The 17,776-nt window shown below is 42.6% G+C and overlaps 1 protein-coding gene across 1 annotated transcript in view; it reads right to left on the bottom strand.

Annotated features, from left to right (window-relative positions):
* Positions 1 to 301: 301 nt before the first annotated feature.
* The window catches only part of cpt1a2b (carnitine palmitoyltransferase 1A2b), a 56,103-nt gene continuing 38,628 nt past the window's right edge, over positions 302 to 17,776 (bottom strand). The window contains exons 14-19 of the mRNA XM_083978050.1: positions 16,536 to 16,700; positions 12,164 to 12,292; positions 11,814 to 11,969; positions 11,140 to 11,253; positions 6,709 to 6,801; positions 302 to 1,549 (exon numbers count right to left, since the gene is read on the bottom strand). Of these exons, the coding sequence (XP_083834176.1) occupies positions 1,421 to 1,549; positions 6,709 to 6,801; positions 11,140 to 11,253; positions 11,814 to 11,969; positions 12,164 to 12,292; positions 16,536 to 16,700 (786 nt within the window). The 3' untranslated portion in view covers positions 302 to 1,420. The remainder of the gene's footprint in view (positions 1,550 to 6,708; positions 6,802 to 11,139; positions 11,254 to 11,813; positions 11,970 to 12,163; positions 12,293 to 16,535; positions 16,701 to 17,776) is intronic.

The raw sequence follows: 17,776 nt of genomic DNA, 5'->3' as shown, positions 1-17,776 counted from the left end.
TCAGAAGGCATTCAAACCCACTCCACTGCCACTCAGTGTCTGACCGATATTTACACGTCAATTTGCAACAGGTTCTGGTGCTTTTACTGATAAGATTGCTTTGTTAGACGCAGAGTCTTTTATCTAGAGTTGAGTGTTTTCGTACTGTGGTGCCGCTGCTGCCTGATCTGGGTAAAGAATCTGAAAACTCTGTGCTGGGATGCCTCAAACCCACAATATTGTAAAATCCCAGTGTCTTGAGGTCATCCTAGGGGGTTTCACCTTTGCTTTCAAGAAAAAAAACATTTGGCGACTAGCAGCGTAGCAGTGGCTCCCTCTCATCTTGGTATCATGCAGGTGCAGATGTGCCTGCGCTGGCATGATACGGAGATCAGGCAGGTGATAAGATAAACATTCCTGCAGCTAGGGAAGCCGATAAAAGCTATTATGGGCTTTTGAGGATTTTGGGGAAAGTCAAGGACATTTAAAATGTTTACCCTTAAAATGTCGCCACAGAAACTTACACATATATTGGTGTTTCGCCTTCTGGGTTCATTTTACTGCACACACACTTACTTGTACTTTTTACAGCGACGGCAAAGTTCCCCTTAAGGCTTCACTACAAACACATTAGGTCGTTAACTGGAGATTTACAACAGCCATTATCAGCAGTTATCAGGTGATGGGTAAGAGTGACAGTGCACATCAACCAGAGTTTTGCAACAGCCATTCCCAGGGATCAGGCTTTTAATTGTCTACCTTGGAAATCTCAAGTCGCATCGCATATATTAAAGTAAATGACGGAAAGAGAAGTTGGTGAGGGTGGGGTTTGGAGGGGAGTGGAGGTCATGAACTCTGTGGGTGGGATGAGCTGCATCACTTTACACTAAAGGAACTTTGGTTTGCTCAAAAAAAAAACAAAAAAAACCCATTTCCCCTTCACTTTTATTGAGATTTAAGAACTCTTGACTCCTGTTAACAGAGAGATTTGTCTCTTTGGCCTGATGACTTCCTTTTGGAAGCGGTGGCCTTCACTTCCTCTCTCTTAAAAATCGCCAATCATGTTTGAAAGTGAGGATTATTGTTGAGCTTTACTGTTGTCATATGGGTGTCAAAGTAGGATTTGTAACAGACACAGCTCTTAAAATAAATAACATAAATACAAGTCAATGTTTTAGTGCTCAACAGTGGTCAATGGTTGCTTCAATGCATCTTGTTTTTCTCAGTTTGACCGAATTCTGCTGGGACGTCCCTTTAAATAAAATCCACTTTTACCTGTTTATTGAATGGTTCTACGTCCTAAGTTAAGTCATGACAGGGTTTGTGAGAACATTGAGGTTCTACATGATGGGTTCCCCGTGGGTTGGTCATGGTTTCTACCTTCAGAATAGACGTCTTCAGGGAAATATTCAGCCACACAGTCCGCTGCTTTCAGCTGCACTCAGAGGAGCTTCTTGGACTGAGGCTGGGCCGAGCCTTTGGGGGCCGAGGAGGTTTTGGAGTCAGAACTCATGACAGCCATCATGTCTTGCAGAGCTCTGCTTATCTGAGCTCCGAACCTGTGAGAGTCCTGGAATAAAGAAGAGCAAGAAAAAGAATTAGGTGTGATACCATACAAAATACTGGAAAAATTAAGGAAGAATAGGAATTGGAATTAAAATTTTATAATTAGAGATACTGTGGAAGAGCTGCGAACAAAATGTCATAAAGGAATTAATGGTCAAATATGGAAGGAATTTGACTGGAATAAAAACCTTTAAAGGGGAATTTCTGTTTTTTAGAATCTGGACCTTATTTCTAGCATAGAATATGATCATTTACTCACCCAGATAACTTTGGTGTCATTACAAGTCGTTCCGACGAAATTAGATCCAGCTGAGAGCCGCGTATATCCATATAATGTGAGTCTACAGGGCAGCGGAATGCAGCCTCTAAATAACACATTATCTGCAGAGAAACTCGTTCATTTCACCAATATTTTGTTATAATACGCTAGTGCTATTCCCCTCTGAGTCCGGGGTTAGCTGTTATCAACATCCGGAGTCTGTAGGTTGACCTACTAACCTCTGACCTGGATGATGTCATCTGCATTTCGCTGCCCTGTAGACTCACTGTAGATATACGCGGCTCTCAGCTGGATCTAATTTCATCAGAATAACTTGTAATGACACCAAGTTATCTGGGTGAGTAAATGATCGTATTGTATGCTAGAAATAAGGTCCAGATTGTAAAAAACAGCAATTCCTCTAATACACATCTTGTCATTTCTTCATATGTGAAAGAACTTTCCGTGGAACTGTGTTGGGAAAAATGTGGGAAAATAGGAGACCATTCACAAATGTTTGAGGATTGGCCAGTAATTCAAGGAATCTGGAAAAGCGTCCAAGAAGAAACTGACAGAATCTTACACGTGAATGTCCCATTAGAACCACTGATACTTCTGCAGCATGTAGGAGCTACAGACCGAAATATTCTTTGTATACTTTCACAGATTGCATTGGTGGAAAGACCAAAAAGACAAAAAAGGAACTGAAGCGTCTATAACAGAAGAAAAGACTACTGTATAAAGGAAAATGCTGTGGGACAGAGAGGCAACAGGATGTGGAGAGAGAAGTGAGCAAAGTTATTGTAGCGTTTTAAACTTCTTCTTAAAGGGATAGTTCTCCCAAAATTGAAATTTCACTCATTATCTACTCACCCTCATGTTGTCGACTAAGGGCTGGGAGAAGTTTCAGAGTCCTCCGTGGCTTCTCTGAGTTACAGGGGTCTCGGCATAGCAGTGCATGTCCATATAACGGTTGCAAATGGATCCCAACTGTCTTCGTAACAAAAAGACAAACCAAAAAACATCCAAATACCTCCATGCTGCTCGTATGTAATGTCCGTCTTGTATTGAAGCCCCGAAATGCGAAATTGTCCCGAAAAAAATTAAATAAGTCTATATTTCAAGCGTTTGTAGCGGAAGCTCCTCTTCCCAGTTTGTCCAAATTTGACGAACTGGGAAGAGGAGCTTCGAGAAGCTTCCGCTACAAACAATGAATGAAATATAGACTTATTAAATTTTTTTCGGGACAATTTCGCATTTCGGGGCTTCAATACAAGACAGACATTGCATATGAGCAGCATGGAGGTATTTGGATGTTTTTTGGTGTGTCTTTTTGTTACGAAGACAGTTGGTATCCATTTGCAACCGTTATATGGACATGCACTGCTACGCCGAGACCCCCTGTAACTCAGAGAAGCCACGGAGGACTCTGAAACTTCTCCCAGCCCTTAGTCGACATGAGGGCGAGTAGATAATGAGTGAAATTTCAATTTTGGGTGAACTATCCCTTTAACACTAATACTCACACTCTGCTTGGACAGTCATCACCATGTTTTTTCTCCCACTCGCACATAGACCAGATTATATAACAAGTATTGGAAGCCAATACTGGTATTTCAGAGTTTTGTGTTTTATCTTCATATCACATTTGGTATTTCTATTCCACACATGCTTGGCATGCACATCAATAAGCTAATGCTGGATGATTTATCACTCTCACTTCCTAGAGTCCATTCATGAAAGCAGGGATAATGTGAAAATGACAAAAGGAAGTGAAAACTGACAGTGTGCAGTTTGTGCTGCTCTGTCATGTGTTCTGTGGTTGGACAATGCGTGGAAGTTGACACAACTCTGCCTGATGCGTGGAAAGCCAGACTGCTCCGAACTGGAACAAATATCCAAATGACTAATAATTCAGAGAAATTTGTGAATAATCAAGTGATTGATTAAACGGCATGAATCAGCAACAGCGTACAGTAGCTACATGTTTCTGCAAACAGATTGAGGTTGTCCGCCCTGCATCATTTATGTTGCCACTGTGTCATAAGCAACATGCTGTGTGCAAGTGGTTGCTGCATGTATACTGCACAATCAGAATGTGTTGAGAGACTTTGGGCCAGTTCGATTTCTCCACACTTGGCTCAGTGCGCTTGGTTACGCACACACTTTGGTGACGTTTTGCTGGCGGAACGTACAGCATGTATTAAGTGGCCAAGGACGTGGGGAGGTATTTAAAAGCAATCGAGACACACTTGACAAGTGTAGCCTGTTCCTGTGCACACTAGCACAACTACGACACACGCACACAGCACTGCAACAGTTTTAATAAACAGTGCTGCTGGATCACAGTTTCATCTACTCCAAAAGTGTCTCTATAAGCAAGGTTCAAATCATAAACGTGTAAGCCCAACTCCGTAAGTAAATAAAATAAACAAGAAAAAAATAAAAAAAATAAAATAAAAAACATGAACAGAGCATGATGAATATAAAATATGACATTAAAAAGTTATAATTATGAGATAGAAAGTTCATTTCATTTTATTGAAATTAATTCAATCGCATTTCCTAAACGTGGCTTATGGCTCCCGGTGACGGCAGACTTCACCGTGGTGCATTGTGGGATTTGTACTTGGCCAAATACTGCTCGGATGTGGCCTTACCTTAAGTGTGGGTAAAGTGCAAATCAAGCGCGCTGCACTTTCGTTCGTTGGAGAAATGGGACACACTTGCGCACTGACACTAAGCCCATGAACGCGCACGGCAAGTGCCCAAGTGTCTAAGTGCGATCGAGTGTGCATATTGGGACAGGCCCTTTGTCTTGGTGAACTTCAGTGGAAACAAGACAGGAAGGTACATTAAGCAAGTAGTGGTGACGGTGGAGGAAAGAGATCTAAACAGTTTTTCTCGGAATAAATAAAGTTGAAACAATTGAGTTTATTGTAAAAAGCAGAAGTGAAAACCGATGTGTTTGCCACATCTAATTGCAGCACCGCAACACTTTATCTGTTTATGTTCTCGGCCTTTTCTCCAGAAGATTGAATCAAATCATTAGGCGCTTTGTTTAAATTTCTTCATGAAAATATTTACAAATTCAATTGTCTTAGTACACTACACAGTATCACTAAGGCTCTGTGTCATAGTTCATCCATCCTCATTGGGCACGTGTCTTTAGTTGATAGTCAGATTCAAGAATGTTATTTAAACCAAAATGGGAAAAAGCTCCACCCGTCTCGTGAGGGAAAAGTATTTCCCCTTGTGTGTTTGTTCAGCCACTTCCTGCTCACATTTTTCTTTTTCCATTTCTTCACCTGAAAAAAAAGGCGAGGAAAAGACAAGATGCCGAGCTAACTTGGAGCTAATGTCCGGAGAGGTGGGACTATTTTTTTCACAGTGAGGCTATTTTATTGGATAATATGTATTTCTGGCTGAATAAAACTACATGGAATTGATTGCGTATTCCTCTTTCATATTGTCGTTATTGGTAACCGTTTTATAAAAGCAATATATCACTCCAGTCCGTGGTATATGCTCATTATACCACTCTAAGGGGGTTGTCGCTTAATATAGTATATTATATATTGTATATACAGTATATACTAGGGGTGTGACTTTGTACACGTGTAAACGTTTACACGGAATGAAACTGTAAACGTGTAGTAAAAAATCCCTAAACGATACACGCAATTTTTTTTATTTTTTTTTATTACATAGCGTACATTTTGGGGGGCTGGGTGAAAAATAGTCCCTCACACTGTCTTAATTTAGAGAAAACTATGATTTAATAAAAATGATGCTGTGACGCGCTTCCCTCCTTCAGACAAAATGTGCGTGACTGCGTTCCCCCCCCCCCCCTTTTTTTCTTGTCTTTTTTTTTTTTTTGCGAGCGAGTGTGATGGCGCCGCCACCGAGTAAACGCCCATCCGAAATAAACGCCGGGTCAAACATTGCTTTTCTGGTTGCCAAAAAATATTCTATACAAATATAGCCTCCCTAAACACAAACAAATAACCTTAAACGGATTGAAAGGGGTGTCTAGAGACACTGAAGACGGCAGAGGACTGAGACGCCTCTGGGCTGGTTGCTCCTGCCCGGTCTGTCCACTCCTCTCATCCGCACTTCAGCACCTGTCCAGGGCGGCTCGGCTCGCTCCTCGTTTTAAATGACTTACTCCTTTTAAAAGTAGCATAAACAATTTACTGTTCTGATCACTCATATGCGTGTTTAGTTAGGCTATACGGTGCATTATTATTAGTTGTACTTCAAAAATAAAGGACGGTGGAGCGAGCCAAGCTGTAGCCCAGGACAGGTGCTGAAGTGTGGGAGAGGAGGGAGAGACTGGGCTCCGCGGGGCTCTTGCAACTTGCGGCGGATCAGAGAGGGTGGAGGACCGACATGACAGCGGGTCTTGGTTTCCTGTCTGTGCAGAGGTCAGCGAGAGGGGGGGGGGGGGGGTACGGTGGTCGACTCTGAACGCTCACCGGGCGGATCTCTCCAGTTACGGTGCGGTGCGTGTCGGGGGGGAGGGGGGAGGGACGAATCCGCCGTCGGGTCTCCTCCGCTCCGGTGTAACACCGGCTGCGCATATCAGACTAAACAAAAATAAGGCTATAGCAACCTATAGCGGTCCTGAAGCGTGTACACGTGTACACGAAAAAAAATGCACAGTGTACACGTGTACATATTTTCGTACACGTTCACACCCCTAGTATATACACATAAGGAAAAGAGAAGTGGAACATCAAAATATTTGTAAAAACCTGTTTACAATGATTACAGAAATGATAATCTATTAAAAGAGCAGGATCTCAGTTATCTACTATTCCATTTATAGTAACACTCTGTTATCTCAGTACTGTCTTTCCAGTATTTTTCAATTGATGATAAAAGAGAAAGGTTTTACTCACAGTCTCGCCGCAGGAGTATTTGGATGACACGTGGAAGTTGATCATATCTTCACCCACGATGATATATGATACCCCGTAACCATCATCGGCAACCTGACATGACCAAAGAGATGATGGGAGATTAGCGCTGGAGCCACACACACACACACACAACACTAATATGCCGTGTGTGTCTGTGTTTGAGGAAACAATCATTGATGGCTTGGCCTCATTCGCAATGATGCCGGCTGACAGTTGAAAATGGATATCCATTGATACCCAGGAACAAGTACTTTAATTAATACTATATAATGCCACAAAGCAAAGGAATGATCAACTGTGTCAAACTGCTTGGAGAGAACCATTAACATGGCAGCACTGTGTTTTTATTTCTAGTCCTAACCAGAGGATTCGGGTCAGTCTCAACCAAAGCCATGTCAGAAACTCTAGACTCTATATTTTCAGTTCAACCAGACACTTTGGTGTATAATAATCTGGTTCTCTCTTTTCTCCTCCCTTGTGTAAAGGGCTGACCTGGGAACAGCACTTCTAAGAATAGAAAGGGTAAAATGGGTAAAATGTGTTATTTGCTCAGCAAGTGGAGTAGGGAGGTCACCAGTAGATTCTTCTTAATCTATTGCTTTTGGAGCTTTCCAATTTACGCTTAAAGTGACAGGTGTAAACTGACTAACTGACGGACGTGATTTGAAGTAACTACATAAAAAGAGTAAGAAGTAGGTGACCAGTTATTCTCATCCTCAAAAAGGTGACAAAGGTGTCAATTAAAAACAGAGAAGATCTCTCTATCATACACTAAGCAATCATCAAACTTGACATGAGCAGATAAGGGAGCTCTTATTAGATTTGACCAGCCTCTAGACCAGGCAATATGACAATGTACGTTTAGTAACTGGACCTCATTGAATTTTAATTGAATATTCCTGCTATAGAATTTCTTATTTCATAAATTAGTGCAGGTCTTAAAAGGTTCTTAAGATCAGGACTGGCAGGCAGGTTGAGGGTAGAGGACACCGTCCTAAAATCATCATCATCAAGCATTAGTTAGTTAGTGGTTGGTTGGTAGCTAGGTAGGGTTAGGATGACCTACCTGGCTAGGTGGCTAGGTAATAAATACTTTATAAAGTCATGAAGGACATTCACTTTTCAGCTACTCCATACCACACATAGAATCCCAAGAAAAACACTAAAAATGCTTATGAAATGCAAGATCAAATAAAGAATCAGACAAGTATAGACATAGAACAGATAAAACGTATTGCAGAAATAAATATATAATGAAAAGTGTTAGAAGCGACTTAGTCTATTGGGATATCGGGATAAAATGTTAGGGCAGGTGTTTTTCCACAGTCTGACTGCTCTGAGGGCAGGGGGATTTCTAAGTCCATTAAAGTCCAGTAAAGCAGGAAGTACCATCTGCTTTGCCCTTTCCTGTAGAGGTGCTCTATGTCAACAGACATTAGAAGTTATTAGTCATCACATCTATCTTTGATTCTTCTTTTGGAAAGTTAGTGGTAGTTTTCAATAATGTGACTGTAAAGCTGGACATGTGAACGGATTGGTTTTCATGTTTGATGTGAGGAGATTTAATGTACCGACAACCTCTGTAGGGCTTTTAGTGACGTGTTAAGTTAAGCACAACTTATGCTCATCAAGGCACTTTTTTTTAAAGCTATGTTTATTTTTGTTTAGTCAGTAGTACTGGAGCATTCAGTTGTATCGTCATTTTGAAGGTTTATGTAATCATAGTTCCCAAAATGGCAAGTTTGACCATAGTCAGCAGGGACAAAATTAACTGTGATGCTAACTTTATGACGTTATTACACCGTTGTAATGGGTGGAGGAGGTTGTTATTATTAGGTTGGTTGGTTTACTTTATTAATCCCTCTGAAGGGAAATTGATTGTCACTCTGTACGTACAACATCCAACACACAATACTACAACATGACAAGCATTGACAACTCAGGCAGTACAATAAGTGCAATGCAATGCATTACTTAGCATAGCACACAACAGAAAACAACAATAATCAACAACAATGTTCATTAAAGGGACAGTATGTGAGATTTACCCCCATCTAGCGGTGCGGTTGCATGTCGGCACGTATTCTTGCTGTTGCGTTTACGTAAACTCGGGCAGAAGTCAGAAAAACAACACACGCTGCATGTATCAGGATAAACAAGCCTCTATGTAAACAAACGGTCCGCCAGCACGAGGCAAAACAATACAGGCGTGACAATATGTTGTCATGGTGATGTCGTATTGTTTACCTGACCCACGTTTTACCGGCTTTCTCTCGTCGAGTAAAATAACATCCAGTTGGTTTGCCGACGGCGTCACTCACGGCGTCATTCAGGTGTCTGACTGCACCTGAAGGCAACACCAGTGCCTCCGTCCTTCCTCACACTAGCTACACGGTGGTGACAGTTTTAACAGGCGCTGTCTGGAAAACTTTCTCCCCGAGCCGAGAAGCTCCGGCGGCCCGAGTTTGAGGTTACTTACAGCCACGGTGACACTGAACGTAAAACATGGCGATTCAACATGGCAGAGAAGGTTCGGTGACCCCCCCCCTGTATGTTTGTAACGACTTGTAACATCTCATTCTAAGGTACGAGAAAGCGCTCGTTTGTATGCGGGCGCGATTCCACTTCAGTGTAGGGCTGCCACGATTAGTCGACTAGTCACAACTACGTCGACTATTAAAATCGTCGACAACTAATTTAATAGTCGATGCGTCGTTGTTGTTTTTTTTTTAATTTTGTTTTTCTCTCAAAACTGCTGCCGCACCTTCCACACACGCACCCGCCGCCGCAGCCGCCCACCACACACACACACACACACACACACACACGCACTCACTCACTCACTCAGTACACATAGGTGTTCTCTCTCTTTTCTCTCTCTACCTGTCTTGTCCGTCATCAAGCGGCACCGGTGTAGCCCCCCACCCTCACTCCCCCCCGCCGCCGCCGCCGCCGCTCCTCACCCTCTCTCTCTCTCTCTCTCTCTCTCTCTCTCTCTCTCTCTCTCTCTCTCTCTCTCTCTCTCTCTCTCTCTCTCTCTCTCTCTCTCTCTCTCTCTCTCTCTCTCTCTCTCTCTCTCTCTCTCTCTCTCTCTCTCTCTCTCTCTCTCTCTCTCTCTCTCTCTCTCTCTCTCTCTCTCTCTCTCGTCTGTCATTTCAAATGAGAAGTGATACTAGGAGCGGTACCGCCGGTCCATCGTTTTAAGTCACGGACTGAAAAACAGCCGTTCGTCATTTAAAAATAAAACCGCGGACTTATATTGGAACGTTACCGCGTCTGGTCACAGCGGTCCTCGTCATGTAATGAGCGCTCATCTTAACGAGGAAGTCTTCTCTCCCGGCGTAAAACTACGTCAATATTTTCCGGTAGCTTGTCATCACAGTCCTCACCGTGCAGAGTTTGAGCTGCACCTCAGTTTCACTTGTTTTCATTTGACAGAGTTTCACACAGAACTTTCTGGTGGAGTCTTTCCATGTTTCTCCTTCTGTGATAGTAAAAAGGGACATTTACATTTTTTCAGACAAGACGATTGTCTTATAAACTATTCGATTTTTTTTTAACAGAACGACTATTATTTACACTGAGCACAAGTTATATTTGAATGATAAGCCTACCAAAACTTTATTATTGTCAATAATTCCTTAGTTTCAGGTGTCTACCTCATTTTATTTAAATGTAGCTATGTTAAATGCCAGAGACAAATGAAGGAAAGAAAAGCCTAAAAAACCTTTAAGTATTTATTTTGGTGTTGTTTAGGCCAGTGCCTTATCCTTATTTTACTCAGCTGTTTGCACTTTATGCTACAGTTAAAGCTGCATATTTCATTAAATGTTTAATGAACTATCATCTTAATTGTCTTTATTTTTAGTTAGCATACCTTAAACACTTCAAGCTGAAAGCTAATGATGGTATATAAGAGCAGCTGCATGCTGGTGCGATAATCTGTATGTTTTGCATTCAATTTACGTATGATCCGATTAGTCGACTAATCGAAAAAAATAGTCGGTGACTAGTCGACTATCAAAATAATCGTTTGTGACAGCCCTACTTCAGTGAAATACGTATTTATGAAAGCGATATTTGATTTTTGTCAATAAAAAGCCAATAAAGTCCCATACTGTCCCTTTAAAAAAACTTCACTGCACCAGGTACAAAAGACCTCCTGAATCTTTCTGAGGAACATCTTGGCATCATCACCAGTCTGTTGCTAAAAGAACTCTTCAGTTCATGGAAGAAAACATAGAGTGGGTGGTCCTTATTGTGCAGAATGCACCAGAGTTTCATCCCCACCCTCTTCTCCATGACCACCAATTATGTTATCAAGCAACATGGGGGAGTCAATGCTTTGGAGGCTGTCATTTCTATAGAAGTCTAGTTTAGAAGTCACCCAGGGATGGGCGTGTTACTCACTGGTCCAAACCCTCCGCCCAGTGATATATAGTCAGGGTGATTCTTCAGGTCAAACAGTTCCATCTGCTGAACTGGAGTCTGACTGGTGGAGAGACGCCAAGGCTCCGACAAAACCTAGAGTGTGAACGAGAAAGAGAAAAAATAGGTGACGCAGAGCATTCAGTCGACTCAAAGAACCTGGAATCTGTCATTACAGGTGTCAGGCCAATGTGTGTAAGGATCATGAATGAGTTGATTTACAGTGTGCGCCCCTGAATTTTCTGCTTGAGCCCCTACAATTTTAAGTTAGGGGCTACTGTGCTCCTAGTAGGGCATTGATGAATACTGAATTTTGGAGCGACAGCACGATTCAGGTGGAAGGGGAGGGTATAGATGCCATTCCACCGCTTTATTACAGCACCGGTCTTTTGAAAAAAGAAAAACAAGGAAAAGACGAATACTCGACTGTGACGCACAGCGTCGATTAGTGGTTTTGATATTTGAACATTCGAATAGTTGGCTATTTGGTGAAACCCCTAGCTCCTAGTAAAAACAGTTATTCCGGAGCCCCGCTGTGGTACTGTTAATACACACACAAGTTGTGTTTTGACACTTGCTATTGTCTCCATACAGTATTTACATGTATTCTTTGTGCAGTGTATTTTTTTAAAAATCAGAGAAGAGCAGAAGCCAACCTCTTTCAGGAATGGTGACTCCACCCCCAGGTACTTGGACACCACGTACAGACAGAAGAGGTGTCTGTCGATTCCAGCTCCGGTCATTGCCATTCGATAAAGGTTCTGGTGCCTCTCGGACGCCAGGCGGAAGAGACGCTTGCACTGCTCCTCTGCCTGTCAAACCAAATCACAGGTTACTAAATCCCGATAAGATAAAATCATCTGGAAATCATCCACACAAACACGGGACAGAATAAACAGGTAGCGATAAGGTCTGAGGCGATATGAGATCAGAAGGAGTTTAAATTTGTGTCTGAGCTTTCACTCTTTGAACTTTAAAAGAGCAGAATCAAGAACTTGGCCGGCACCTCTCCACTCTCAAGGGCTTTGACAAAGGCGCAGCTTTCGTTGGAACAGGATCGCACGGTCTCCGTTCTGCCCTCTCTGAACAGACGGGTCATCGATGCCTCGTAGGTCAGACAGAAACCGCCTCGGTCCTGGGGAGAGGAGAAAACATGCCAGCAAATGAAAGTCATGCAACTCAGTCAAAACATCTGAAGCTCAGAGATACCAGCCTAATATGGAGGGACAGACAGAGATAAACAGACTCGTTCAGGAAGGGAGGTCTAAAGAGATTGCTCTAAAAGTAAACCATGAGCAGCACAAAAAGCCCAGTGAAGTTACTGGCACGTGTCAGAGAGCCAGGACAGTAAATGTGATATTTATAAATATATACAGTATATTCAGTGGTGACCAAAATGATTAGAACACTTGACATATTTAAGAGCTTTCAGTTGTTTTTGTTGAATTGGCCATTAATCTTCATTATGCTCTATAAACCATACAATAGAGCCATTATGAGAAGATTTGGGTAATTATTCTTACGTCAGTGTCACACAGTCATGACTCATGTTTCTTCACAGAAGAAACACACTTACTTACAAAATATGGAATGCTACCCCAGCAAGCAAATTTGGGGAAGGTGGATAATAAGCAGCAGATGCTTTCTACTGCTTATTATCCACCCCGCCTCACCCCACAAATCGTTCCTGCCACATGCCATCACACTGTATAATAACAGCTGAAAAACTCTGGTCATAATTTACAGTCACTGCACACTTTATTTTCTACACACAATTACACATTTTTTTTTTTTTTTACTTTGCACTAAAATCAACACTGCCAATTCTGTTGTATATACTTTTGTACATTACATTTTATTTTATTTGCTATTGCTATTTTAGTATGTATAGTTCTTTATATTCTTATACTATATGTTGTTATCGTCACTGTGAATCTGCGCAATGCTGCTGCTGCACTGTAATTTCCCAGCTTGGGAATCTAAATTTGCTCGCTCGGGGAAATGTTGTTGTTGGAAATGTTGGGGAGTTCTCAGGAAATACATTCCCTATTACTATTCATCTCCAGACAAATGTGCTGCTGTAGTTGCTGCAAAAATGTGGACAATACCAGATATTAAAGTTAGCGGTGGATGGACACAGTAGGACTCACGTCATCTGATTGTGCTCAGAGGAACCATCTACATATTTCATTGACATTATGAAATAAAATCATGTTTTTGAGGGAAAAAGGGTCAGGTGTTTTCAGATCTGTCAGCTGTTCTAATAATTTTGGCCACCACTGTATATATGCCCATCGAGAATATCTCATGTTACCCAGGGGGCAAAGTAAAAAAACAGACATGGAATGTTATAAAAGGTTTTGCACTGGAAATGATATCTAGGACCTTCAAGGACAATAGCCAATAGGCACTCTTTTTGGGACATGCTCCTGGCAAAATTATGTAAATGCAAATATTTAGGTACTACATTGGCATAAACAGTCATGCAACTATGAACTTTGGCAGAGAGTATCCTGACACATAGGGGGAAGCAGGAAAAAAAGATTCTGGGGCTTGTTGCAACTCTATTTTAAGATATCACCCTCAACATCCCCAAAAAGACAAAAAAAAAAAAAAAAAAAATGATGAAGGATGTCTTAGTCTTTATTTCTCCATAACAAAAGACTAACTCTACATTATCCCGCTTATTACGCTTATGAGTGAAACTATTAATTTCAGATGTAATGTTGATCAAAATACGCCTTTATCGATTTATAAATTGCATAATTTAGCATATCTGCAAGTCCAGTCATCCAGCGCGTGTATTGTGTGACGTCATATAATTGCGACAGCGACAACAACAACAACAACAACAACAACAACGGAGCCATCCATGTGCCATCTCCACACAGATGAATGAGGCATTTCGTTTCGTCCTCTGTCCACTCCAGTCATAAACAAGAGATTGCGGTTTATGGTTTATTGTACTGCAAATTAAAACGCATAAAACATGGTTTATGCGTTTGTGTCGCGGACTCTCGGCCCCACAGAGACGACAGGAGAGCTGTGTTTTCAGCCTCGACGTGGAAGGAGCCTCCACTCTCCCTGTAACAAGTTACAAGTCATTTATCTAACATCACAATTAGCCCCAAGCTGTTGAATGAAGGTAAACATTAAACATAACGGTAGATATCCTGCATAGTTTCTCTTTTTTGTGCTCCGCTGATCACAGTGGCGTCCCTAGCAACAGTCTGAGTGAATGATAAGAGTGTGCTTAATCGGATTTATTCTTACCTGGATGAACCTGGGCGATATGTGAGACTGCTGTTTCTAGACTTTTCCAGTGCCTTTGACACAATTCAACCTAGTATTCTGAGAGGAAAGCTGGAGAAGATGGGTGTAGATCCAACCATCATCTTGTGGGTCTATAACTATCTTACAGAGCGGCCACAGTATGTGAGGCTGGGGAATTGCATGTCAGACACAGTGGTGAGCAGTGTAGGAGTACCACAAGGTACTGTGCTCTCACCTTAGCTCTTCACACTTTTCACTGCAGATTTCACATCTACATCTGAATCTTGCCATGTTCAGAAGTACTCTGACGACACGGCCATAGTGGCATGTGTGAAGAAGGGACAGGAAGATGAATACAGGGACCTGGTGGGGGCGTTCACAGACTGGTGCAACAAGAACAACTTGTTGCTTAATACATCAAAGACCAAAGAAATTATTATTGACTTTGGCAGGTCCAAAAGATCCTTACGGCCTGTGACTGTGGATGGGGTGGTTCAGTCATACAAGTACCTTGGAGTACACCTTGATGACAGACCATCCTGGGTGACCCCCAACACCCTCTACACAAAACCCTCTCAGGTCAGAGGAGCAGCCGCAGTAAAAGGCTCATCTCCCTGACCTGCAGAACTGAAAGATTTAAGAGATCATTTGTTCCTGCTGCAATCGTTTTATATAACACTTGTTAAAATGTTTTTTGTGTTCAGCTTTTGTGTGTCATTGTTGTGTGAGCTACTGGACTAACTTGAATTTACCTGCTAGGGATGAATAAAGTATTCTCTATCTCTATCTATCTAATCTGCGAGGCAACAACTACACAACACGTAATGGCCCACTGCTGGGTGACTCAGTACTTTGCGGAGGGAAGTGTGTTGATGACATAATAGTAGTCACTGAAGTGGGGAAGTTTGGAACTTTTTTCACATACTGTTCTCCTTAGTCCTATTTTCTGCTGAGCCTCTCTGACTGGTGAGTTAAAGTTAAGGACCAATTAGGATACTCGCCCTGTCCATTGGTATGCTACAGTGAGTCTGAGGGTTTGGCACCGTCAGAGCATAATTTCCTTTTGGTCATATTTCCTTTTAGATCATGTTAATGCAACTCGCTCCTCTGCAGTCTGGTCATTTTATTGACTTGAACACGCACCACGGTAAGAACTGAATGGACAGGCACATTTGGTGTTAATCAGGCATCTATACTGCAGGTCTACATGGAAAATTCCTCTGAGTAAGCTGGTACTGGACAATAAAGAAAGCCATAATTTTATCTTCACTGTGAATTTGTATTCCAGGTCAGAACTTGATCATCAGATGCAGCCACATATTGTTTATTCTCTGGTTAAGGCCAGGCCGCATCTTAATCTCAATTTGTGCCTGTGAGCCCCTGCACTGGGATAAGGAAACGCCGCGGTACCCAAAGCACCATGCATGAAAGTTTAGGGAGCTGGCTGGACTGCAGGGTTTTCCCTGCCTGTCTGCAGAGGCGAGCTGCCTGGGTGAGTTTGGCCGCCGCCTTGGTTAAACCGGGTGTGCACGTTCAGATGTAGCGTCTTTTGCGCACTCAAACCCATTCAGTGTAGATGCGTGTCATGCGCGCTCACAAACCAAAAACGATGCCGTAGCGGCGCGTGTTTAATGCCACGCGGTTGTTTTTTTGTGCACGTCCGTGGCGCACAGCTGCACGGACCTGCTTCTCCCTCCGGTGTTGTGTCCCGGTTCCCCCTCGGCCTGTGTCTCTCCTACTGTTTCCCACTGAGCTCTGCCCGTGTGTGTAGAATATAAAATATAAACAAATAAATTATTAGGCAAAAAGGTGAATTTAATTTCAATCTCGGCCTATTTGAATGTCCGGCCCCCAAGGTGTCTGGTGAGAAAGATTCTGGCCCTTCAACAAATATAGTTGATGACCCCTGGTGTAGTGGAATGGTAGCTGCTTTTCCTGGCCGCCATGTTGCATGTAAGCAAAAGCTGCTCCTCTGTCGTCATCGTGAATAAGCCTAGCCTGCTTTGTGATTGGTTCCCCGGTTTTCGGGGAAGTGGAAGTCGGCCTCAGAGGATTGCAAAACAAAATGAAATTGTGCCACAATCCTTCGTGTGTGAGAGTATTACCCTGTAGTACGCCAGCTGTAAGGCGATCTGTATGAACGCGTCCGGGCTGATGCGGAGCTTCTTGATTCGCCCTTTTCCAAATTCGCTGAAGGGGAACACATGGCAGTCCACATCATCAGCCAGTGCTTGGGCCACAGTCAGGGAAGTTTGTGCTTGAGCTTGAACCTGACGGAAAGAGAAAAACAAGATTTCAAGGCTGGAACAGGGATGGAAATCTGGACATCTGTCTAATGCTACACAAAAAGCTTTATTGGCAGAAGAAAAAAGAAAAGAAAAGAAAACAACTGCTGGTTAATTTTGTTTCAAGATCCATTCTGCTCAACTACAACCAGAGACCATGTTTTGATTAAACAACAAATCTAATTTTAACAAGAGTCAGGCGCCGAGTGCGTGTGCCAAGCATAGACTGTAAAAAGAATGGACGTAGCGTCCGTGACGTCACCCATTGGTTTTGGGGAGGCGTTTTTGTGACTCAAATATGGCGGTCTGGACAGCGCCATGTTGGATTGGCCGGCCGAGAACCCGCCCACTGGCCTCGAAGCAGCTGTCCACGGAGCTGCTCGGACCTGTCACTCAGCGTTTCCGCGCCCTAATTGGCCAGAGTTTTAACCTAATAACAGTAAAACGGTAGAGTTTAAAAAAAATTCACCCCCCTCAGAGTGTGTGCGGGGGTAGAAACTATCGATTGAGAAAAAAAAACGTTCTGACACCAGGCTTTTAACATGTTTACTGAGGATGTAAAATCGGCGATTTTAACATGGGGGTCTATGGGGAATGCTCCCTTCTGACACCAGCCCCCAGAGGAAGCCGGGGGGATTGCAGTTTTTTGAACGCGGAAGTGAGCTTCACTTCTCAGACCGACAACTGCCCCCTTGGTGCCAAGATGATAACAACAGAGCAGCCCACTCCTCTCCGTCTTTACTCAGTGTTAATGACAATTGAGACAATGACAATGACAAAATCAATTCATGTAAGAATCGCCATTCTTATTCTTTATGATAATCTTCAAAAATCGATTTTTTATTCACATTTCCTCCGTCTCTATATATATATTTTTTTTGCTGTGATAAAACACATGCGCTACAGCTGAACAGCCACACCCACTGTGCTCCAGATGTGGGTGTGTACCTCAGTGCTGATATATACTGTGATTAATGGCAGACAAATTACATTTTGAAAATGAACAGGCAGGGCAGACTTTGTCAGAAACAAAAGAAAACTTAATCGGTTATTGTTTTCCA

This window comes from Trachurus trachurus (genome assembly GCF_905171665.1).
Source record: "Trachurus trachurus genome assembly, chromosome: 8".
NCBI lineage: Eukaryota > Metazoa > Chordata > Actinopteri > Carangiformes > Carangidae > Trachurus > Trachurus trachurus.
This window is presented reverse-complemented; position numbering and strand designations above follow the sequence as displayed.